At 41.1% G+C, this 25,412-nt stretch overlaps 1 protein-coding gene and 1 long non-coding RNA gene across 9 annotated transcripts; one reads left to right on the top strand and one right to left on the bottom strand.

The window, feature by feature from the left end:
* Nucleotides 1-294: 294 nt before the first annotated feature.
* LUC7L (LUC7 like) lies at nucleotides 295-19,865 on the bottom strand. 8 transcript variants are annotated; one of them, XR_015797982.1, is made up of 14 exons: nucleotides 19,669-19,865; nucleotides 17,830-17,900; nucleotides 17,107-17,191; nucleotides 16,793-16,887; nucleotides 15,684-15,782; nucleotides 14,573-14,683; nucleotides 13,417-13,560; nucleotides 12,739-12,915; nucleotides 11,248-11,336; nucleotides 10,763-10,792; nucleotides 8,986-9,156; nucleotides 7,981-8,042; nucleotides 6,768-6,918; nucleotides 5,570-5,708 (listed from the first exon to the last, which is right to left on the bottom strand). XR_015797982.1 is itself a non-coding variant. In XM_088151038.1 (13 exons), the coding sequence occupies exons 1-12, from the start codon at nucleotides 19,727-19,729 to the stop codon at nucleotides 8,015-8,017; spliced, it is 1,161 nt and encodes a 386-aa protein (XP_088007164.1). In that variant the 5' UTR covers nucleotides 19,730-19,865; the 3' UTR covers nucleotides 5,572-5,708; nucleotides 7,981-8,014. The 8 variants fall into 8 exon arrangements, 5 of the variants coding, with proteins under 5 accessions (XP_088007162.1, XP_088007166.1, XP_088007165.1 ...); XR_015797980.1 differs by lacking the exon at nucleotides 6,768-6,918 and adding an exon at nucleotides 8,575-8,715 and having other exon boundaries at nucleotides 5,630-5,708; XR_015797981.1 differs by lacking the exon at nucleotides 6,768-6,918 and adding an exon at nucleotides 8,575-8,664 and having other exon boundaries at nucleotides 5,630-5,708.
* Nucleotides 19,793-24,008, top strand: LOC112540475 (uncharacterized). The gene is made up of 3 exons (XR_003084557.2): nucleotides 19,793-20,097; nucleotides 20,974-21,039; nucleotides 21,642-24,008. It is a non-coding gene; the product is annotated as an uncharacterized LOC112540475 (long non-coding RNA).
* Nucleotides 24,009-25,412: the final 1,404 nt, after the last annotated feature.

The following is a 25,412-nucleotide window of genomic DNA, read 5'->3' as shown; positions in this document are numbered from 1 at the left end:
AAACCACAGTTTACAAAACCACAAGGGCACTGTTCACGTACCACACAAAATCAAAGCCAAATGAAAATACATTTTGGCCTAGCAGCATGATGCCTGAATCCAGTCAATGAAACAAAGTCAGTTTAAATCCAAGTCTTCTTGCTTCAGGAGTCAAAGGAAGCAGCAACTAATTAATCATTCAATATGTAGATTGGAAAGTGTAATTCCAAGGTAAGCAGAAAAATATCTCATTATTTTCAAGTATTCAGTTACAGCACAAGAGCCTCTGACGAGATAGTTGAAGAGGCATTTCACTTAACTCAAATGTCTTTTATTCAAATAAAATAGGAACAATTTTCACCCATAATGTTACAAGCAGGATATGAGTGATTATTCATAATTGAAAAATGTCAAGTTATTTAATAGTGATCTAAACTCAGGCAAGCTTTCAGTTTTAATACAGATATAAAGTCTGTTGACTCCCATTTTGAATCTGCATGAGGGCTACCTCTCCTCACTCACCCCACACAAAATTCCCCAGCAGAATAGACACTAAAATGGATTGAGGATTCGTGTGCCATTTTCACGAGAGGCCATTTATAAACTGATGGATGCATATGAATCCTGCATGCTTGTTTCGAAGTTTTTCAGAGATGTACAGGGTAGCAGCCTAAATCCTCCCAGCCCAAATCTGTTTTTAGGAGCGCTGGCTCATTTTACAACTGAAATTAGCACTGCATAGAACTGGGCACTATGCTTTCTCAAAGCAAACACACCCCTTTTTAGTTGCTCAAGTTTTTGAGTTCGTGGCTTCTATGTTTCATTTATTTTTACTTGATCGTCTGTTGTTTCATAAAGTACTCTGAACATTTATTTGTACCGAAAGCCGAGATTATCAACGTATTAATTCCATAAATACACCTGTCCAAGTAAGCATTATTCAGAGTAAAGCAGCTTCTCCCTCAACCTCTGTTCTGAAGAAACAGACAGATCCTAATTTAGCCAATTAAGGTCACATATATACCATGTTTTTTTTTTCCTGGGTGGTGCCTTCGAGTTAGTCTCAACTCCTGGTGACTATATGGACAAGGCCATGCATAAATTAAGTTCTACAAATTTCAGCCGCTTGCTATAAATATAACTTGACATTTGATACTCACCGCAGTAAGCCGCAGTGTGCTTTGTCTTGGCTTGTCAGATTGACTCCAGCCAACTATGGTCTATCCAATAAACGACTGAGAAGCAAACCACGGCTGAAGGTGACATGTTACCTGTCTCAAAATCTGGCCAATCAGAACAATCTTACCACATTAATACCTTGAAAATCTAATACATTTATTATGCAATAAGACACAGAAGGTCATAAAAGCACAGGGCTAGGACAAGAAATATTAAGACTGATATGCCACTTTGTACTTGGTATACATTATACAGAGGCTTTAATGCCACCTACTGGCGCACCAAAGACCTATTTTTGTTGCTGCAAGTCACTGACAAACCAGGCTGGTGCTCTCCAGATGTTCTCGACTGTTCTGATCATCCCCCACCAATAAGGTCAAGGAGCATGCTAGATAAATTCCACCTACGACAGCTGGGCATTAAGGGGCTGGGGAACTGAGATTAAGAACTCAAGTGGGCTTTTAAATTGTTTGAACTGATTATGCCCAACATTTCTTAGCTGAATTCTAGTACCCACCCCAACTACTTCCCCATCTGTCCCTTGGATTTAAAGTAGGAGACTACAGTGCAACATACAATTGTGCTGATTACCCTGATCAATCCAGAATTTCAAGAACATCTGGACAAGAGATCTCCGAAGTACAAGATGAAAGGACTCTGGATCCCATGTCATCTGATGGGAGGCTTCCTTTTATATTAGACTCACACACCACTTAGGTTCCCAGTGCCTGGTTCAACACTCAGCAGGAACGTGACTCATCCTGTATAAGGGAGTCACAGAAATCCCTTCTATTCACAGAATAACCTTGACGAGGACAGAATTCTAGGAGACCCATGTCCTGCCCCAGACACAGGGTCAGAAGAGGACAGCAGCTTCATGGCCAGGAGAGCAGCCCTACAAGTGTGAATTAATGTCCAACAAAACAGTGGTAGCATGAATGGAGAAATCATCCAGGCAGTCCCAACAAGTTTTTAATCACTCTTCGGACTTGTTAGGGAATCGGTTGCATAGCAGAGAGTGGACAACACATGAACCAAATATTCAGCTGACAGACCAAAAGCCCAACAAACCCACCTCCAGCTACTCCCTGTCAGATTGATAGGCAAGAGAATCCTCCCTCAATCTGGATCATATCTATCTTCCCTTACAGATAGTACCGATGGACAATTAGCTATTTGCTATACATGGTTGGCCAGAATCTGAATAAAAATGCACAGTAGCTGAATGTAAACAGAAAAGTTGAACTTAAAGATTATAAATGGCTTCGAGCTCTAAAGCTTGTGTTGTTTACACAACTGCAAATCCTCAATGCTGGAATGCAACATATATGATATTAAAAAGGAAAAGGTGTTCACCCACAATCCTTCAAGGCCTTTAGAAATGTTAATTACCCACTTGAATCCCACCTATACCTTAATTCTCAATTTCAAAAAGATGCATCTATTTTTTCTTCCTCTCCACTGCTTCAAATAAAGAAAATGGTTATGACCGAAACAGTGAAAATATCAGCCAACCAAAAACAATCCTGGGTGTTACCAACTTTTTACATCACCTCTGGGAAGAGTGGGGCTCAAACCAATAATGAGCTAATTTCCAAACCAAGTGTTGGTTCCCCTTCAATGGAGGTATCCTAGCAGAGACTAGACCCCCTCCCCCAAAATAAACCCACCCTGTCAGGAATGTTTAATATAGATTCTTGCACTAAACAAGAGGATTACACTTGGCCTAAATGGCTCTTTAGAATTCTATGAACTTTAGGAATTCATATTGTAAATATATGTACACCAATTTTTATTACACTACCTCAGTTTTTAAAGGCAATGCTGCACTGTGCTGTTTCTGGAACGTCATGGTAATAAATACTCATTGGCTTAAAATACAAACTAAAAGCCAGGAAGTATTCAGATTCTACTTCCATGTGAGCTTATTTGGTAATTTTAGGGAATTGGTGCCCCTAATCTAATGCATAATAACAGGGGGTGCAAATGAAGTCCAGACAAAAATCTGAGCTCATCTGAAAAATCAATCTGACTCCATCATGCAAAATGATTTAGAAAACTGATTCTATTTTATTTGACATCCAAATCAGCCCCAATCTGATTTGGACAAAGTTCAGAGCACTGGCTATTTGCAGGAGCCTGACAGTGAATAAACGGTATGGCCGAATGAGAAAACTGTTGGGGTTATCAAGAACTACAAGCAAGGATTAGCAGATTTGGGTGGTTCCCATGATGAGAAACAATACAAACAAAAGGAGGTGCTCCCCTTCAAACAGAATTCAATGGAAACTAATATGCCTGGTTGCCTCCCAATCTAATTGAAGTTGAATAATTCATTCATTCCCCAAACAAACAAAAAGCAAATAAAGCTCGTGTGCTATGTGTGTGTTTACGGAGGAACCAGATAACTGGAATTCCTACGCTTTTCAGCAGAGGTGGTAACTTTCTAGCTTCAAACCTACTTCCAACTCTTAAAACTCTCTTTTATATAGATGTTAATAGCCCTTCTCTGTGGTGATGTAGACAGACAGCCAATTTTTGTGCCTTGTTCTTGTTACAATACAGTAGAAACACTGACCCAGCATTGGACCAAGTCTCTACAATTCAGGAATGTGTAATACAATGCAGGATCTTATGAGCTACAGATACTCATCATATTGCCCCATAGTGAGCTTCAGTATATTTCTAACCCTCTATGCTAGTCTAATTAGGACCTTGTTTTCCAGGACGTTTTAAACATCAATACGACCCTCAAATAGAGCACTGACCACTCCAAGCCACAAAGATAAGCTTTTAATGTGAATCAGACTGGCAGGACAACAGCACTTTACTTACATCTTCGTTACTTAGACCAAAACTCCTCAAAAGACGTGTGTGTGTGTGTGTGGGGGGGGAAGTGCTGTTACAGATCAAACTGCTCAACTGCAAATACCAAACATAAAAATCCTCACTGAGGGAGGCATTCCTAATGCTCTGTACATTTAACGTGATTTCCCTTGCCAGTTTCTTTTACTGGACCCATTGACCTTCCTGAGCTGGGGGGTGCATTTTAGATTTGAGATTCCCAGGAAGAATCTTTCCCATGGAACCTAAAGCCTGAATCAGAGGTGGGGCCATTTCCCCACAGCAAATGCACCTGCTTGCTGCTGCTTCTAGCCATTCAATACTACACACGAATAAGATACATGCCACGTTGCTCTATCAGAAAAAGTAGCAGTGACAGCAAAACAAAAATAGGAAAGAAAAGAAACTCTAAATGTGCATGAAGAGTAGTATAATTCTGTTAATCTCTGCAATTTTGCAGATGAAGCCAAAAAGAGCTGGGGGGAGAGGGGATGAAGGAGAGGCCCAAACATCTGCTGTACCTTTTATCTGCTTTCAGTGGTCATTTGTCAGAATTTAGCTGCTGTATGTCTTAAACAGATCATAGCAATAGTAGATGATGCTCCTTTATCTCGCTGATCTCTTCCAACCAATGCTTAGTTTGTCGTTGCAAGCGCAGCTTCGAAGCGCAGCACTGCAATTTGTTCAGCAAACAAATACATTTCTCGGGATTATCTGCCCACTGAGGGCACCTCTCAACACAGTGTCTTTAAGACCTGTTTAGGATTGCCCCAAAGTGTCTGAGATTCCGCCACCGAAGCCACCTAAGCTAAGACCTCTCCATCAGGCAGTAAATATTTATGTCTAGCAGCTAACGTTACTGATGACTGACAAATTAGGACACGAGAGCAAAATTCGGAAAGTGAATGGGCTGGAAAATAGGCAAGCTGTGAAAAACTACACTGAGGAGCAGAGCATTGGGCCAAATAATCCAGTATCATTCGTTTCAATCAGAATGCTGTGTTAACTTCACCAGACTATAAATACAATTACCCCAAAACCAAACCATCTCCAGTTGTAACAGTTGTCTCAAAAGCACAAGGGTGCATGTAAGCTGAACTGTTGACTTGTTTACACAGAACTGAATGCTTGAAATACAGTACTGGAATCCCTAAATGAATCTGCAATGTTTAGAAGAGGGGGGGAAAGCCCCACCATCTGAGGTTCTTTAAGGAGGGAAGAAACTTAATTGCAACAGAAATGCAAGTGATGCTTTAAAGTGAGCAGGTGAAGGTGAGGATACGTTTTTAAAGCAGATCACAATCCTTCTCACAGGATTGCTTTCCAGCAGCTGCATTCTGTTTAAGGAATTAATTTGGGTGGATCACTGGCTGCTGGGTCTGTTTATACTTAATAAAAACGAAGTTTCGGTCAATGGCAGGGAACTGTCATTGCTAGCTGCAGAAACAATAGAAATTCAGAACTACAAAAGATGTGCTGTATTCCGTTAATATAAATGAGAGATTTGGGCCGTGTAGAATGCTTCTCAAGACTATTTACAGTACAAGAAGGTTCTTGCAGGAGTTCAGATCTCGCCAGCTTCCCTCTCCTCCGACCTCTTTGAGCGAGATTTGCCATTGGTGCTCTCATGCCGTCGTTCAGAAGAACTCTTCTCTTTCTTCTCCCGGTCCCGCGATTTCTCTCTTGAAGACCGGTCCCTAGAGGATCTGAAGTACAAAGCAAGCAACATTATAGAGGATCCACAACAAAAGCACCACAGTTCAATCTACATATACATAAAGGTGGTCAGGAGAAGGAACTGTAGATACCTGTAGCTAGTTGGGGGAAAAAATCACTTTTCTGGATGGGCAGGCAGAGAAGAGGAATCCTCATTCAGCATAAGCTATCTAAAGTTGGTCTCAAGGATAATAATTCAAAGGCTGTTTTTATTTGAAATATAGTACATCAACCCCAAAGGAATGGCAAAGCAATACAAAAGAATATGTGAAGAACTCCCCAAAATATAATTCATGTTCTCCATATATAGCCCGTTGATTTTTGTGCATCAACAGAATGCTTCAAAATCAAGATTTAAGAGGACATGAACTCTTAAACAATGAAATTCTCCTAGACAAGAATGCCATTCAGAGGGTGTTGTCCTTGAGTCATTGGAATATAAATTAATCCCACTCTTCCAACTTTGTAGCAATGGATGGACTGCCCTATCTCAGAAGTCAAAAACAAGTTCCTTAAAACATTCAGTGAAAAAGTAGACATTCTTTACTGCTTTTATCAAGGCAATATTCATGTCCAGTAAATAAAAGCTGGTGATTAGCAAGACATGAAAAAAGCCTTGGAATCCAAACAGAATGGAGGACCTTCCCAAAGTGAGATTTGGCAATTAATAAATTCGCCCCAATGTCTGCTGGGACAGTTTCAAAACTTCTAAATTTAATTCAGTCTTACAATAATACATGCTTTTACTCATTCATCTCCTACAATTTGATGGCGATATCAGCACCAAGGAGTTTTTTTCCCTACTCTGCATCACATCAAACACAGAGATATTTTATAATATTCTATACAATTATCACCCACTCTTCAACTTCTCTCGTCAGTATCTGACCATATTGCAATTTGTGGTTCACTACACACATTTTTAAATTCCATTTCCACTCTACAGTTCAACCTTAATCTAGATACTGTATCTAGATACTGTTCTTCACAGGAACCAGTTCTATACTATAGTATTAGAGCTTCCCCGCTGACCCTAAAACCCAGCTTACCAAAGGAGCTCTCCAAGAATGACTTGGTCAAGGACATTATTGCCACCAGGTGCCAAGGAATCTTTAGGCAAGACAGTTTTATGAATGGCCCAACCTCTCTCCCCTTACGATAATAAATTCGCTTGCCCTCTCCTTCTGGGTCCAATCCATACTGCCACCCAGAGAAAAGCACAAACAATGACGTTAGTGCTCAAACAGAGGCAAAAAAAAAAAAAAAGGGAAGAAAAATAGAGTCAAGAATTCTTAAGGTTGATAAGATTCCTTCTTCAGCACATGTGCCTAGCTAGCAACCTTCAACACCAGCCTGATTGCTACAGTTTCAGTCTATAAAATGGGAAGCAGGTGATAAAGCTGGATAATTCCACTAATCTTGGGTCCTCACCCAAGTGAGCAATCTCCATTTTCTTTCAACCCTGGCTTATCACATGGGGTCAGAATATGCCATCTTTCAACTGCTAAAAGGTGGCAAGACACAAGGTATGAAACTAACTGAAATTGTTACTTTTGCAATTACAGGGCGATACTCTTAATTTGATTCCATCAAATCGTCTTCTCCAGCAGGATGGGCCTCCAAATGCATTATAATAAATCCCATCCTTTCTAGCTAGCATATGAAGGGAATCTAAAGAAGAGGTTTACCTTATGGGTTACAGAATTACCACTTGTTTTTAATTATTCCAGTGGCTCATTACATTTAAGTTGCTATGGACCTGAGTTGAAAATTAGGTGAAAACTTGTGTTCCAAAAGTTGTGCACCAAGAGCTTTACCTGAGAAGGAGTTCTTTAGACTCAGGAATAACCATGCTGTTTGAAATTAAAACAAGGGTGCCCCTCCCTCCAACAAAACCAGTCCCTGAATGACGCTTTCGTAATTCTGGAATGTAATACCAACGTACATGTCTATTACAAAAGAAATAAAAAAGATGGGAACAGTTCCACATCCATAAATAGGTTAATTCCTTTATCCAGCACCACCTCTTATATATATACTTTTTGCACCTGACAGGTACTGCTTCTTCTGGAGATGCTGAATTTTTAAGAAATTGTAAGAGATTGTTGTTTAAAAGGAATAAGAAGTTGTGCAATCTTTTATTTTCTTTCCAGGCTTCTGGCATTCCCCATTTTTCCAGAAAATATCCTCCATGCAATTCTTTTCCCGGGGGAGCACCTTATGAGCTACAGTACATTTGAGTTTTCTGAAGTCTTCCCTTACCTGCTCTTTAGCAATAGTAATTACAGGGTCTTCCTCATTTCCTAATTGTCCAAACTTCTTTTCTTTATTGTTCATGTTTAAGACAGATTTAAAAAATGATTTTAGTATCTCAACCATGATGTAATAGTTTCCACACATTTTCTAATATCCCTGTTTTTCAATCCTCCTTTTTGTGCAGAGAAAAGGGGTTAAAAACTCTTTATTTCTCACTTGCTCATCTAATGGGTGATGTTATAAATCTGGTGACTTTAGAGAACAGAGATTTTCAAAGGGGTTTGGTAAAAAAACTTGTATATGGGGAATCAATTACTTTCCTTAAGCTTTTTCTTCTATATGGGATAGAATGGTAAGTTTTAAATGGAACTACCAGCTACAAACTAGAAACTAAATCCATTCCAACAACATCCCCAATACTAATGTGAGGATCTCTTTTTTTTTCCCCCTGAATAGGAATTAAACCTATTAATTACTTTCTACATAACAGACCAGCACTAGTGGTTTGGGCCACTTTTGTGCATCAACGTACATGCCTACCCGTACATCTTTAGAAATGCTAACAAACATCTTACTGAGAGCAATATGCCAATTACTCACTAAGTAAGCAGCACGCCTTTAGGCAGAAACAAGTGTTTCGAAGAAGCAGGGAAGTCTTCTCTCACATTGTGGAAAACAGGATTTGCAGGTCTAGTGTGCAGTAAAAGGTATGAGTTCAAAATGGCTGCTGGAGCTTGTGATCTTTAAAGTGGATGAGATCGCTGCATGTTATATTCAAGGTTTACTGTAGGAGAAAACAGGAGCTACGCCTTCCCTGCTTCTTTGCATCATTATGACCACGCTTTTTAACCCAACGCACTGATGGCTTTGGGAACTGGCACCACAATTTCTAAATATATCCTAGTTTCTTTCAGCTTTCATCTCTGGTTTGAAATCAACATGTTTCCTCTGGCTAAACTCCAAGCCAAACAAGCCTTCCCCCAAAGCAGCAGTGAGAAATGCTGGCCATACTTATGTTTGGAGCTCCTGTCTCTGGATCCACGTCGGTGGCCCCGACTATGACTTCGGGAACGGCTACGGTGGCGTCGGTGCCTCTCTCGTTCTCGAGACTTGGAGCGGGATTTTCGCTTCTCGCGGGAAAGGGATCGTGAACGTCGCCGCCTCCGCTCTCGAGATCGTGATCTGCAGCAGGACGATCGAACAAAATTCAATCCAGTGATACAGAAGAGCTTTACATTAAAAGTCACTGGATTTCCTCACTGTCCCATTTGAAAGGAAATCCCTTTTCATGTACATGTATTATTTATGCCTGACTTTTCCTCTAGGAGGAGACAAGAGTTTGCCTGTATTTTATCTCCCAAACAACTATGCCAACATTGTACTAATCACTACTGTATTTCCACTGTCCAAGTATTAAGATAAGTGTGCTTTTATATGGATGAAAAGACCATCCTTAAGGATCATTATTTTAAGCTCAAGTAAAAACAGATTTTTATTCTCTCCTGTTTTCAAGGGCATTCAGCAATTTACACAATTGTCACTGGCTCCAATTAAATAATTAATGAATGAATGGCCTCTTTACATAGGAAAATGTTGGCTTTTATTAAACAATGATCTAAGTAATTTTCAGATTATGCCCACATAAATTAATGACAGAACAGAAGGGCTTAGTCTTACCGTGCCCTTTCAGCCCTGCCTTATAGTACTTCTCAGGACAACTCTACACATCTGAGCTACAATTATATAGAGACTTATACAAGAAAGTCATTGGAAGGTACATAGCCCATACACCCAAAGGCTAGGGTTACAACTAAAACTTTGCACAACGATGTTCCAATTGTTTACTGATATTCCTTCAGACTTTTTACAACCGTGAAGAATAGGAAGCCACTGTTTTTCCAGCTTCAATTGCATCATGCAGGAAATACATCTTTTACTTTGTTTTGCATAAGACATATATGCACTGTTTCCACATAAAAAGCCCACCTCCCATTTAAGAAAGATGAGACAGTTGTGTTTTAGAGAGACTCTCCGTGGAGAAGGAGCTTTCTCTTCCCAACAGCTATAGCACATGCAAGAGAAGTGCCAGCTAAAAGTAATTTTCACTCTTAGTCTCTGCTAAAAGGAGAATGTGATGCCAGCATGACAGCATCTGCAATGGATCCGTGCAGAATTCTAAATGATGGAGTGCACTGGCTCCTGGAATTGAAATTCCCTTTCTCTAAAGGTGAGACTACCTAGCTTTTTTGGGGAGAGAATGCTAAAGGCCTCATGTGGCCTTTCAATTGCCTGTGGGTGGGTTGGACCAGGAAAAAATTAATTCAAATTAGTTAAGAACTACTGATATGCTAAAACACAATATATTTAATAGTCCTTGTTCACATAAAACAATACAGTTCAGCAAGTACATGGGGTGGTGTGTGTGTGGGTGTCCTGAACTTTGTAGCGGATTTCTGTTCCACAGAGTGCTGATGAGATCACCAAGCAGTTGAGCAACTCAAAGTTACTTTCATATATCAAAAAGCCACCATAATTTAAAAGAGTGGAACTCCAAGGGTACCAACCCAGTATAGTTCAATTCAGTGGCAACTCAACAGGTGGGTCCTGCTACAGGCAGAAACAGTAACAGTCCAGGAAGGATTGGGGGACTTTTCTGCTTTCGTGTCTGGAGAAAGCCAGCAAGTGGAGAGCTGCAAAAAGTTATCAACGAGCTCATCTCAAACGAAAGACCATCACCTCAATGACTATACACACGTACCTTCACTCACACGCATACAATCTCTCTTACCTTCTGCGATCTCTATTTCTTGATCCAGATCTAGAAAAAAGGAACAGCATTTATTTCAGAGAAGGGGCTGGAGACAGTAGGCATGCAGAGTTATGAGCATGTTCTGATTAAACAGGATTCTTTGCTCTAAAAAGCCCTGCACACTTTTAAGACCCCAGAAGATAACATGTTGAAAATGATTTTAAAGTAATTCTAAATAGCGGAAAGACAATCGTTTAATCAACACTTTTCATCTTCTATCAGGCAATCCTGTTACTATACTTTTGACATCTGTTTGAACTTCCACATTCCTCCTCCCACTTCCTAAATTTTACTGACTTCAGAGAGCAAGGCACCACATAGGCGTGCACTGCCTGGGGATCAAATGTAACTTAGCTTCTACCGTGCCATTTCTTTGAAACCTTAATACAGCAGCAGAAACTCTCTTATGCCACTGTGACAGGAAGCAACACACACATAACCACCCCTCCTCTGCAATCCCTCACCGTTGTCCCACACGCTCTTCTCGCTCTCTTTCTTCCCTCCTCCTCAACCGGTCCTGGTTTCTCTTCTCCTGCTTTTCAGCTACGGTTTTCTAGAGCAAGACAAGAAACGTCGTCAAATGTAGTTGTGCTCTACATCAAAAGGATTCCAGCAGTTAACAAGGAAGAGTCATTCAGAGACATCTGGTGACATCATCCTCTCCTATTCGGAAGTTCCTATATAACAGGTGAGACAAACCTGACAACGGCATATTAAACGTAAATGCAGCAGCTAAAGGAAGCAGATTAGAAAAAAAAATTCAGCTACTTAAAAGCAGCACCAAGTAGTTAGTATGTAGAAACCACTTAAGATCATTATCTGAGTACATTATCGTTATCTACATTGGTACATCAGTATATTCCGATACATTCCTGATATTGGGTCTGCAAATCTCAATCAGCATGGTCAGTGTGCCCACCAACAGCTTCAGGACTAACACCTTTACCCAACAACCAATAAGCAAATTATTAGGGAGTTGCAGAGATTAATGTGAAACAGGCAACAGGTTAATATCAAGGCAGAAGCTGAAGTGGGAGAAAACAGCTCCCATGTGAGAATAATTTGCAAAAATATCAAATACCCAAGCCTGAAGAAAATGATCCTATGAGAAATTCTTCACAGAATTTTTGAGGAAAGCCCCAAAAAACAAAACAAAAGAACGAGATCAGAATCCCCCTTTAGAGCTTAGCACTCTACTACCAATGTTACTGTAACTTGCATTAGTCTTTAACTTCTTCATGATGAAAGAACGTGGTGCTTCTCATATTCAGGCTGACGAAGTTCAAAACAGGGGGCAAAGCAGCAACAGAAACCTCAGCCGCACACTGATTTTACACGTGCATTGGCTGAAAAAAAGTGTTGGTCTCACATACAGTACCTGAGGTTACCTCTCAAGATGAGAAATATCAGAAATGTTTACTTAAAAGAATAACAGACTTGCCTGTTGATAATGACAAGTTTTAGTTTCAATCTATGGATCTACCCAAAGGCCAAAGGCAGCAATTTAAACAGGAGGGTCAAATTCATCCTTAACTCTAATAAACAGTTCTGACTCACATGGGCCTGTTTACCTGATGACAACCATGCAACTGCACAGAACACCTCACATCACCTCGATGAGGTCAATTCATACATACAATAGCACACTATTAAGAATTGTATAGGTATTAAGCAGAGAAAAATCAAGGTACATACACATGAACTTAATCACGGGTGTATAAAACTATCCCTACTTTATAGGACTGTCTGACTGTCTCACCCACGATTAAGTTTGAAAGAGAAAGAGCAAACTCAAATATTGATTCACCTAGACCAATATTGTGTGTTCTGAAACCACAGCACAAAACATCTCCATCCTCTGCTACCCAACTGTTTTAATTAAAACTGTCCAGACTGACTTCAAGGCTCTCTTCATGCAAAACATTACTTTACCTCTGAGTAACTACAACCCTTACCCGCAACTGGTCCAGTTTCTCACGGATCTGAATGAAGCCCAAATGCAATTTGCCTCCAAAATGATCAGCAAGACGACGATCGTTGTCATGGAGACCGAGGTATGCAGAACAGACCTCACAGACACGCAGCTTCTGTTGCTGGAAACTGGATGCAGGCATAGAATTGCGGTATTCCTCCTATGGAAGATTAGAAACAGCTTAGAATTAAAACTACCCCAAGCTCACTTTTCTCAGTCTTCCTTCTCTCCACCTCAGCCAATGACTCATCATTACCAAGCAATTCTTTTTAATAATTCATGCAGCATTCTTACCTAATTATAACACATCACAAAGAATACTAGTGACACTAATCTAGCCACAAATCATCTTATTATGCACTGGCTTTGGTGGTTAAACTGCTAATTAGTTACCACATTTTCTGTGAATGATAAAAATACTACTTATTTTTATGTAAGTATCAATTACATTTCCAAAAATCCCCATCTCAGGAAAGTAGTAAGCTGCATTAGTCAAAAAGAAGATAAACATTACATTTTCCTTCTCCATTTTTAGACTAAGGTAACTCCACATTTTGTTTTGTTACTTATACCCTGGCTTTCTGTGGTGGCCTTTGGCTAAGCAAAGAGTAAATCAAAACTTCTGCATATCCAACTTGAATAAGGTAAGAGCAAAACCAACCTCTGCTTCTTTCTTCTTGGCACGGACTTTCTCAACTTCCATCAGGATCTTCTGGGATTCATCCACATTCCCTTCAGCTCCTAACTGCTCAGCTTTAGCCAGGAGCTTGCCGATGTCTTCATTGAGTTCGTGCACTTTCTCTGCCTGAAGAGTGGAGACGGGTTTTGGTCATCAAGGGAATAAGCCGTGTTTTCCAGCACTTTTGCTTCTTGGGCAAGCGAGGGACGTTGTTTTTTTTAATGATCAGAAGAGGAATAGATCACCTCTTTGGGGTTGAGGGGTACTCCTAAACTTGAAATCAGGGGCTCCATATCAAAAAAACAGGTGGGTCAAGGACAAAAAATTAAATCAATCCATTTTTAGTTAAAGTTGAATAAAAATCCAATTAATTTAAATGCTATTAAAAGAGAAAAATTGTCATCCTATGACACCCTGTTTGGGTTAACAATTTTCCTCTTCTGTCACGTTAAAGAGCTTGATCTGATGGCAATTTTGGAGGGATTCAGGGCAGCACCCAAGTCTTTTGGAGGGTCCATATACAGCCCTCGTGGAAGCAATATTATTTTTTGATGTTCTGGCATGAAACAGGTTTAAGAGAAAGCATGTTCATTTTTAATCTCCTGGTTCAACACCTGCATCTTTGGCTTTGTAATGAATTTTAGCACTGGTAGAAAGCCATGAGACAAAAGTAACTAGTAAGTGAAGCAATTATTATATATTGTAAAAGCTCTGTTTTATTTATTTAGCATGTGAAGCATGAATACACCATATCAGCAATTCTCCACATAATCTATTAGATAAACTAATGTTATCCCCAACGTAAATGCTGAACTTGCAGCTATGCTTTTTATTTGATTTTTAGATTTATATTCCATCTTTTTAAAGGAATTTCAAGGTGGTTTGAAGAAGGACTCAACTTAAAATTCTACAACATGATACTTCCAGCTCTTAGTTATCTCACGTCTTAGCACAGATGTTAAGTATAGACTGTCACTGAAGCAGCGTATGAAACTACAGACTAAGACTAGCCAGATGGGGTTTGCCTGATCAATGGCACAGACAACCACCGGAAGCCTCACGTAACAGCCAGTTAGGAGGCTGTGAACTCCAGGAGCCTTACCATTTTACCAAGAGCACAATTGCACAACTCAAATACCTTTGCAGCCACTTCAGCGCTGATCTCCTCCTGAGTTTCTGCAAGTCGTTTTTTAGCCAGTTCTGTTCTTCTATCACACTCAGCAATGAAAGATTCCAAGTGGTCCATTGCCTGATTGCATAGACACAGACAGCGCTAACGTTAGGAAACCATTCCTCCACGTTATTTCAGGAATAAAAACCAAGGGATGAAGACAGTATCAAAGGGCAATAGAAAAATCCTTCTCTTAAATGCAGAGCCCAATTTCCCTTTATTTCTTGTTGTCACCAATGACTGTTGTCATCTCACTTCAAAAAAAGATAAATAAAGAGATGGAAACAAGAGATTTTCTTCTGAAGAAGAACTGGAAATGTTATTTATAAAACTGTTCCCTCATAGCTAAAGTAACAGCCTAATAATATTGCAGCACCATTATAGAATTATGACTTCATAGTAATATTGGTTTAAGATTAATAGTCAGTAATCAACAATATAAAGGAATTGGTTTAAGATCAATAGTCAATAATCAACAATATAAAGGAAAGGAGAACACACTTAGGTAAAAGTGTAGCTTTTAAAGCACGAAGGACTGTTTTAAGACAAGATATGAGTGGTAAGTCAGAATCCTCTGAGCAAAGAGGATTCAAACGCTCTCCAAAGTTGACATGGATAACCAAGTTTTAAATCATAGTATCTGGAATTTGAAGAGGCTGAATTTAGGAGGACAGACTACCTGATCAGTAGTCTCCACTCTTCTGTGAAGCGGGGCTCTATCTGCAACTGATTCACACAGAGCAAAAGTGCTTCTGGTTATCAGCATTTACCATTACATATGCTGTAAATTAACCTGCTACAGCTCTGCCCCACACTGAAAATTTGAAGCCTGTGACAAGCAGAGAACCTTGAAGCTTCCTAGAATAGTTTTGTCATAAATGAGTACCTTTCTTATTAATCTCATTACAATAAAACATGTAACATTGTCACAGATTTGCATAGCCCAGAACCTGCTACATGTTTTGCACAGGCCACACAGCACTTACGCCTACTGCAATAATCTTACATAACAGAAAGAATATAGGACTGTTGCCCAAACTTGTATCTGTTTATTATTATCAAAATATAAATCACTTACATCCAGCTCAAAGAACAGGTCCCTCTCTTTACTTGCAATCTCGTAATCTGCTCTTAGCGCCAAATCATGAATTTTTGTACACTCCCCAAGGTCCATGCGCTATTGAAGAAAAAAAGGGGAGTGGGAGGCAATGTCATCTGAAAATCAAGTGTGCCACCACAAGCAAAATATGAAGCCGCTCGCGATTAGCAAATACATTAATTATAATGGTGTATCAGGTACTCGGCTTGTTTCATATTCCCAAGACAATCATACAGATTGGATTTTCCATGGCAATACAGCAATAGTAATATTGGGATATTTTAATACTTATAGAAGGTTCTTCTACACAAACTGGGGTACTGTTATTCCAAGTAAAATACAGGATCATAGAGCACAATTTCATGGAATCCCTCTGGGATGTATCCTTCTCATTTTAAGTCATCTAATTTGAGTGACTAGATGATGCATGCAACCATTTTTGAAAATGACCCTGAAGCTTCATGTGACCCAGCCAAACGGCATCATATTACAAGGAGCTGCATATCTGCTTTTGGGTTGGAGCTTACTTTTACAGCCCTGTGTGGAATGGTTTGGGATCCTGTTTCCTAAAAGGACACCTCTTCCTTTATCAGCAGCACCATTTTTTTTTTCTTACATTTTCCCAAGCATGATTGCCCCATTATACTGTTATTGCCTTTTAAAACTGCTTTATTATTGTCACACACCACCTGATTACCTATTTAATAAAAATAAGTAACTTAAACATTTTAAACTTGGTACTTTAACTTTAAACTATTAGAAAAAAATGAAGTTGAAAATATTTACATTTTCATATTTCGCAGATATCAAAGCCTACAATGCCACAATACCTAAAGCTTTTTTTTCTGTTTTGGTTTATGCCCACAATTGTATAGAGCATATTTCAGGTGCAAAACCAAACCACTTCTTCCAACTTTGTGCCCTCCAGAAAGGTTAGATTTGAGTCCTATCCTTCTATCCAACATGGCCACTGGCCACACTACTTGGAAACCCGGGGAGTGGCATTCCAATATAGCTGTAGGGAGCAGGATGAGGAATGGTGAAATAAAGCAGTGACCAGGATGAGTACCATTAGAAAGGGGACTTACCGTCCCTGCTAGAATATCATGAGGGCAACAGTCCAGAAGATGGCTCTTGCAGACTCGTTCATCTGTAAACTTCACCCTTTGTCTGGTTTCATCTCCTGAAATTCATTTTTGGTTATAAATATGAAAAACTGTTAAATGTTGATTAAGCAAGGTAAATTATGTCACGTTTTATTTTGCCTCATTATGCAGACAAAAATCATTCACGAACCCCAGAACTGCTCAGAAAATTATAAAAGCGTAAGTTATGGATTCTTTTTCTTTCACAGCTGAGAATCAAACTATGCACAGCATTTAATATCACATGCACCACTTACTAAGTATGGTGCTGACCATAATTAGATCCGTAGTCAGATATTTATGTAAAAAAACAATCTGGGTCCAGACCACAGAAGATCTTTTCTACAGAGAAAACAAAGGTTCAGAAAACCAAAACCCATACTAGCTGAAGGCCGTGAATCACACCCAGAAATTTTAATAGGCAGCCATTTATGAATCAAGTATCTTTTCATTAAGTACTGATTCATACATATTAACACACATTGAATCTCTAAAGGCCACCAGAACTTTAAGATGTTTGTCTAAAAAGTGATAATTATCTTATGCCTCCCCTTCCCCACCCTCATTTGGGAGCCACTTAAAACAAGCAAAAAAAAAAAAAAAGTTAGTTGATACACACTGCGAGCTCCAACACATACTATACCCATCTGCATTCTTCAAGACCTCAGCTGCAGAATTTTATGCCCGCTGTTGAAAAGTTTTAAAGGAAAAGTTTTCTTGCCCAACCTGCAGTAAGGAAGTCAGGGGAATGATACATAAAAAGTAAAGGCAAAGTGGTAATGGTATGTGACAATTGTTTTTAAAAAGCTAGTCTGTGTATGACTATAGATCAGGATTCGCAAGCATCCTGTTGTGTCTACTGAAAATGTTTTTTTTTTCTTTTTCCTTCTTTTCTAAGCTACACTTTTAAAGTTACTCGTGAAAAAAAGCAGCAAACACTTTTTTTGTTATAACAGCTTTAAAAATTGGTTGTGACTCACGGCTCGATGAACATGAGGCTTTTCTGCAACTCCCTTGCAGATTGATGTAGGCAGGCAAAGATACACTGAACCTTTATAAATAAAATAGAGGGGCCACAATTGTTCAGTTTGTATGAAATAAAAATATGGGAAGCAATTAGAAAACAACTCAAATACACAAAGAAAGAACGAGCACTTTATTCATTTACGAAACCAAGTGCAAAAAGTTATCTGCAGAGTTGTGCAAATGTGCCAGACTTTCAGTTGCCGATTTCGAGTAGGGAAGCAGATACAAACCTTGTCAGGAATGCACAGCTTTTCAAGGGAAATATTTTTCTGGGGCACATACTAAAGTCCTCTTTCTATGCAAAACAGGCCTACCTTCATGTTTTTACACACGAAGCATTATGTCTACAGGCGAGTCTACAAAAGAAAAGCCTCACCATGTAAAACCAGAAAAGTCAAGCTTTCAACTCATTACACAGAGCTACAGCCGACATATCTGGGGTTTAAAGCCTTATGTTTTATAGGCAGCTTCAATTGTCCAAGTTATAAAAACTTAGTGTAATATGTATTCCTTGCCAATGCTTTCGAGAAAGCCCTATAAATGTACTGTATACACCAAACCCTATGTTAATTTCAAAGCCTGATTGTTCCCCTCATACCATCTGTACCAGTGTTTTATATTACTGAGCAGATGTTTCCAGGGATCAGATGTTACATCGAGAACTCTACCACCTGCTTGAGCAGGTATTTGGACTCGGGCACCAAGAAGATGTGATGACGCAGGTGCCAGGGACTTGTCTATCCTGCTTAAGCACCTGTCACCAGGCGCTGCGCCGAACACCATTTTGCCACCCATATTACTATGACCAACACTATGCTGGCCAAGCTGCTCCTCTGCCAAACTAGCCCAACTGGTTTGGCTTTCAGCTGCCTTTGTTTTGCTGTTGTACTTAGTTTCCTTTTGCTAAAGATGGCCTGGATAACTAAACAAGAACTTTGCCAAAGGCTAAAGTCCATTTTTGGCTGCCCAGTTTCCACAATGGCCAGCAACTACCTCTTGGAAAGCGCATCAGGAGAGCATGAAGACAGCAGCTCTCACTAATCTCCCCCCCAAAATTTTTACCATAGCGAAGTATACACTGCCTCTGGATTTGGAAGCTCCACTTAATAACACCAACTGAAGCAGCATATTGCCCCTCCTCCTCCTTTCAAATTACATTCCCCTACAGCCACCATGAGCCTTTCCTTTTTTCCTCCCACAGCCTATTTGTTTATTTCTTCGATTTATATAGCCGTGTATCCAGATCAACCCCAAGGCTCGCATTTTATGCCACACGGGGTTTTCCCCAGGCAGAACCAATGCAAGGGCTCAAGCCAGGAAACCTGTGAAATAACAAAGCCAAAAATAATAGTAATAAATAATAAGAATAAATAAAAAAAAAATTTCTTTTTAGAAAGGAAGAGCGACTCTGGCCAGGTCCTGGATGCTGATCCTTCACAGCCTGCCCCAGCCCCGAATGTCTTCAGGGATTAATCCTCAGGGAAACCCCAGAATAACAGCGCTGCTACCAGTGCGGTATTATTGGGGGGGGGGGTAGAAGGGGGTCGCAGAGAGAAGCAACGCCTGCCTGTCCCTGTCAGGGGCGGAAACACCTCGTTGTGCCAAGCAGGGAAGCCAAAGTGGGGGGGGGGCGAGGCAAAGCGAAGGGCGACGAAAAGAGGGGAGGCGGCGGGTCGCCTCATCCAGGCCTCGCCTCGACACCGTCCACGCCGGGCCCGAGGCGCGGCCTTCCTTCTTTGCTCTCCTTCCTTCCTTCCTTCCTGCAGGCCCCTGCCTCGCCCGCCCCAACTCACCGTCCCGGGCCGTGCCCATCAGCTGGTCGAGCAGCGCTCGCATCTGGGCCTGGGCCGACATGGCGGCCAGCGGGGAAGCGGCGAGGCGGCCGCGGAGGGACTCGCGTCTCCTTGGAAACCTCGCGGGGGGGGGAGGCCCGTCGCGAGCCCCGGGCGCGAGCGGCTCTAACGGCCTCTTGGCGTCGCCTGCCGCCGCAAGGCACGACGGGAGGAAAGAGGGCGGAGCGGGCGAGGGGACGAGAGAAAGGAGAAGAAGACGACGACGACGACGACGTCGCCGCGTTCTGTCACTTCCACCTTGGGCAAGCAAGGCACGCTGGGAAAGGAGGTCGGCTCGTGGGGCAAGATGGGAGCGGAGAGGCGCCTTCCGCGCAGAGGCTTTCGGGAGTTGTAGTTCGGCCCTGGGCCTGAGATGGGCCTTGTTGGCCCGTAAGCAGGGGCTCGTATTAAGCTTTGTGAGGTCGGCTGGGGAAGGTGGGAAGTGGAGTTGAATAACATGTAGAGCATGTTGAAATAGGGCCTGTATGACAAGGCTACCCACTCTAATATGGAGTGAGTTTGGGCAACTAGCCAAACTCTGGTTTCTTTGGTTCAGGCTTAGATGTTGTGTGAATCCTGGTATTTGTGATTTGTAAACCAGAGTTTATAGCTTAGTGCAGTGTTTCTCAACCTCGGCAACTTTAAGATGCGTGGACTTTAACTCCCAGAATTCTCCAGCCACCATGCTGGCTGGAGAATTCTGGAAGTTGAAGTCCACACATCTTAAAGTTGCCAAGGTTGAGAAACACTGGCTTAGTGTACTTTATGAAGTCAGCCAATGATGACTGATTTAATAAATCATACAACCATAGTTTAGGTTATGTTGACTTGGCCAGAATCTGTAAGTCAGCTTCTTGGTTGCATTCACACAACACACTTTATTGAATCCCCATGTTCTGGGTTCATGCAAGACATTACCCATTAACTCCCCAACCTGCTGGGTTTCCACAATCTGCTAAGCAACAAAGAGCTACCCAAAATTCAGCTCACCAGGCTTTTTATGTTGGATGAGCACCACCACCAGGTCTTCTGCTAATCTCATTCATGGCTATGAGTGAAGTGGAACTTAAAAGGTTACAACGGAGCAAATCTGCCCGAAAAAAGAGGTTTTCAATGCCTCACAGCAAGAAAAAGCCTGTATATACCAAACTGGAATTTGGTATTTAAAGTTAACTGCTGTAAGTTAGGATGGAATCTGATAATATACAGATCTGTGGAATAAACCAATAAAAAATTTGGAAGTTCTAAATCTCTTCTCACCCTTAGGAACGATCTGGCCAGCCATGTCTGATCTCTGGCACTTCCTTAGCCTCTTGGACTGACTAAGGATTGGTAAGATGGGGCAGGATTTGCAACCCAAAATAAGTTTATGTTGTAAATTTTCCATAGCTGCTTATGGAAATGATTCTTTTCTTTTCTTTTTTCTAGCTTCCTTGCATGTCATTGCATCCATCTAGCTATGTTAAGTTGTGTGTTCTTTTATTGACTGTCATTTTCCTAGATTGTTTGGGAATGTTAATGTTTTAATACATCTATCTGTTTGTTAGTTTGTTTATTAAATGTGTACGTTCCTGAACTGACTCAAATTCCTCATGGCTTAAGTCGATTCAGAGACATATGCATTCAATAAACAAACAAATAAATGTCTCACTCTATTCAGCAGAAATCTGTGCAGATAGCATGTAGCATGTAAGCTTTCATTAGGATAATTTTATACTATGCTATGGGATAGTCCCTCTCGTGCTATTTCTTGGCTCAGATTTCGATCATTCCCCGCCAGTGATCCTGCTGATTTGGAATGATAGAAGTTGTAGTCCATCTCCACCAGATAGTACCAGAGAAAGATGGTTTTCATACAACTGCTATCAAATGTTCCACATTCAGGAAATAACACACATTCAGCAAGACTTATTTGTGGTTTTTAATCGTTCCAGGAAGAAGGGGGAAAATACCACATTACCAGAGAACTGGGGGCAGGAGAGAGAGAAAAAAATGTTGTGGGACTACACTTGGCTCTTTATGGCTCATCTGCGGGACGGTTTTGATTGCTGGTTAAAAAGGAGCATATATCTAAAACTTCTGTTTGCCTACCACAGTTCTGACATTACAATGGAGTGAAGCTGAGTTCCAACATGAGAAAGAGTCTGGAGTCTTCTCTTCTCTTCTATTACATTATTCTGATCAAATACTAAGAGGAGGGATGTTCTTGGGTATAACAACACAGCAATTAACACTTGAAAACATGGCAGGAAAGAGCCGGAACAAGCATAGAAAAGTCAATTTTTATTCTACTTTATGGCAAAGGAAATGGCGGCCGACCAAAAGCCATTTGGCCATTCAAGCTGAGCTAATGAATGTCTGTATGCAAGACTAGTGGTGGAATCTCATAACCCTGGTGTCTTACAATGTGTAGCTCTGATCCTAGACAGCAGAGGTCACTAAGTATTTATACTGCTCCAAGCATCGTTTAGCAGTAAGTGAGGACTAATTACATTTATTACAGCATAAACTTTCTGCAAACCACCAAAGTCCCCACAGGAGGTTGTGGAAAGTTATTCTCAGTTTACAACAATCTAAAATAGCCTTCCCTAACCTGGAGTTTCCCAGACCACCACCTCTCAACCAAGAGGAACCTGGAACTATGGGCCCAGCTGGCTGGGGATGATGGAGGTTGTAGTCTAAGTGGTGGTCAATAGGCTGCAATTATAAAATCTTGAAATGGGGGATCTCAGATTCATAGCCCAGATTTTTGGAAGATGATCTTTTGCCACAAATTTCTGAATGTAGTCATTTTAACCACAGGTTTAGATCCATCAGTACTCTTAACGAACTGTATTTTTTTGTTTCAGTCGTGCAGTGTTATTCTCTAAAGTGATTAAGCATGTAATTGTGTTAGAGAGTAACTAATCATGATTCTAGGGTGGCTTGAGTGATGTTGTAGTGACTCCCCTGATTCAGTTTGGTAAACCACTGGGAAGTGTGGCTTGTTGGGTCTGATGAAACAGTGAGAGGGGAGCAGCTTCTGGGTCAGAAAAAGTCATCTACCTAAGAAGGGACTAGAATTTATCCCCAATCAAGACAAGCTTCAATTAAAAGAAGAACCTTCCAATTCTGGACTGACTATATCTACCGTCAGGATGGAATACTGGATCTTAGGACAGCCTTGCTAAGCTGGTTGCCTTCCAAATGTGTGGGCTTCAACTGTAGGATTTCTCCATCAACGTGGCTGTTGTTGAGAATTCTGGAGATGAAATCCACATATCTAGAAAGTACGCAGACAGAACGGCAGGTTTAGGCTGGGAAGGAATTGAAGTTGCTCTCAGATTCCACCTGAGCCTTGTTAGAATGTAGCTGCATTCATGCATTGTGCTAAGCCATGATGTGTTTAATTATGAATCAACCATGGTTGATTCTCACAGCATGCTCTGTCATGAGATGTTTGTTTATTATTTCAGTTTCAAGACTGCCCAACTCAGTGGTGACTCTGGGGGGCTTACAGATAAAAATTAAAAAGAAACAATACAACAAGAAGAAAAAGAAGACAACTCACTGGAGCCTGGAGACCAAAACTTCCCCAAACCAAGCAGCCAATAACCAATCAAAGGGGCTTGATCCCCATCCTAGCCCATCAGCAGTCTGTGGAAAGTCAGAAGGGTGGGAGCACTATGAATCTTTTGGGGGTATCATTCTATAGGAGCCCTCACTGAGCAGGTAGGTTTCCTGGGTCCTGCAAGATGACACTGCTTAATTGATGGGACCTGGAACTTGCCCACTCTAGCTGACCTCACTGGATGGATAGAAACAACTAGAGACAGGTGGTCCCTCAGGAAACCATGCCCCATGCTATACAGGGCTATATAGGTGATAACCAGCACCTTGGACTGCACTTGGAAGCCAACTGGCAACCAATATACCTCGCAAAGCACCTGGGATATACGTGCATACTGCAACAAACCCATCACTGCCTGTGCTGCTGCATGCTGGACCAGCTGTAGCTTCTGAGTGTTCTTTAAGAGCAGGTCCATGTACAGTGCATTAAAGTAATCCAATCGAGAAGTGACCAGGGTGTGAGTGACTGTCTGAAGGGCCTCCTGGTCCAGGAAATGGCACAATTGGTGCTCAGGGTGAACTTGTGCAAAGGCCCACTTGGCCACAGCTGCCACTTGCTCTTTGAGGAGGAGCTGTGAGTCCAAGAGGACACCCAGACTGCACAACAGTCTTGCATGAGGAAGTGCAACCCCTACAAATCAGTAGAGTTGGGTTTTTACCTTACCTTCAACCAATCAAAACCACAGTTTGGGAACCTAGCCAGAATCTTGTGTTTGCTTGCTTCTGACAGGCTGGCTGGGGAATTCTGGGAGTTGAAGTCCACACATCTTCAAGACTCCAAGGTTGAGAAACCCTACTCTAATACTGTTGGCTTGTCCCATAGCTCCTGAATCAATTTGGACCATTTTTAGCTGGAATTTGTCAGTGATAATACATAAGGTGAGTTCACTGAACCATACTTTTAACCATAGTTTTGAAACCTTCATGGTTCACCTATTGTCCAATACATGAATTCAGCACCTGAGGAATGTAAACCATGATTTATAACATGTGTTTACCAGGTTGCTCTTTTATGTTCAACAAGCCCTAGTTAAAAAAAACATGGCTTACTTGATGCATGATCCCTGTTAATATAATTCCTCTAATTAATTATATGAATTATGTGTTCAGGTAGACCCTGTTGGCTTCCAGAGTAAAAGGATGGTCTTGAAATGCCCATTTCTAGGGGAAATGAAAGAAAGAGAAGGGAAAAAGTGGCTGGGTTCACACATCAGTTAAACTATATTTGCCTAACCATAGTTTTAATAAACCATAGTTTTCTGAGTTTGCACAATACAATAAATCATGGATTACCATCCACAATGAATGGTTTATCCAAGCACAATCAAAGCAAACCACCTAATGGCAGAGCACAGTGTGCAAACCTGCTAATAACAACCCCTTACGGGAGACCCAGTGGTTAAAGGTACTGGGGTAGAAGCCGGGAGACCCTGGATTCTGGTCCTGCCTTGGGCATAGAAGCCAGCTGGGTGACTTTGGGCCAGCCCCTCTCTCTCAGCCCTAGGAAGCAGGCAATGGCAAACCACTTCCAAAAATCTTGCCAAGAAAACTGCAGGGACTTGTCCAGGCAGTTACCAGGAGTCAAGACTGTCTCAAAGGTACAAATAACATGCTTGATCCTCCGTTACTCATCTCAGAGTCTCATGCGCTTGTTATGGCCTTGTTTTTATAATGCCGGTGAATGTAAGCATGTAGAAAGCTACAACCCGGTGTTCCGTCTAATGGGCAGAAGCAAGCTAAGTGCTTGTTGGATTAATGGCCATGTAATATTGGAGCTCATTTGGAGTGCTAACATATTGGAGCTATTGATTTTTCTTGCATGGAGGCCAAGAAGAGGAAGCCCGGTCCACACATAAGGATGGAGTAGCTGCCCCTCATTCCATCCACCCCTGGTTGCTGCTTTTGAGCCCCTGGGATGATAAGACAGAAGTTGGCTCAAAAGCGCTGATCATTTATGAGAAAAATCGAAGGAGGAAGAGAGGTGCCCGGACAGGAATATATGCCAAGTCACACAGGTTATCCTGTGAGGTCCAAACGTCATTGCAGCATTCACCCAACATGTTAACCAAGAGATAACTACTAGGCTGGCATCTAGT

Source organism: Python bivittatus, unplaced genomic scaffold (assembly GCF_059951505.1).
Source record: "Python bivittatus isolate LINGU-HERP-01145 unplaced genomic scaffold, Pbiv_v1 ctg000640_np1212, whole genome shotgun sequence".
Classification (NCBI taxonomy): Eukaryota; Metazoa; Chordata; class Lepidosauria; order Squamata; family Pythonidae; genus Python; species Python bivittatus.
Note: the sequence above shows the minus strand (reverse complement) of the source record. Positions and strands in the feature narration are given on the sequence as shown.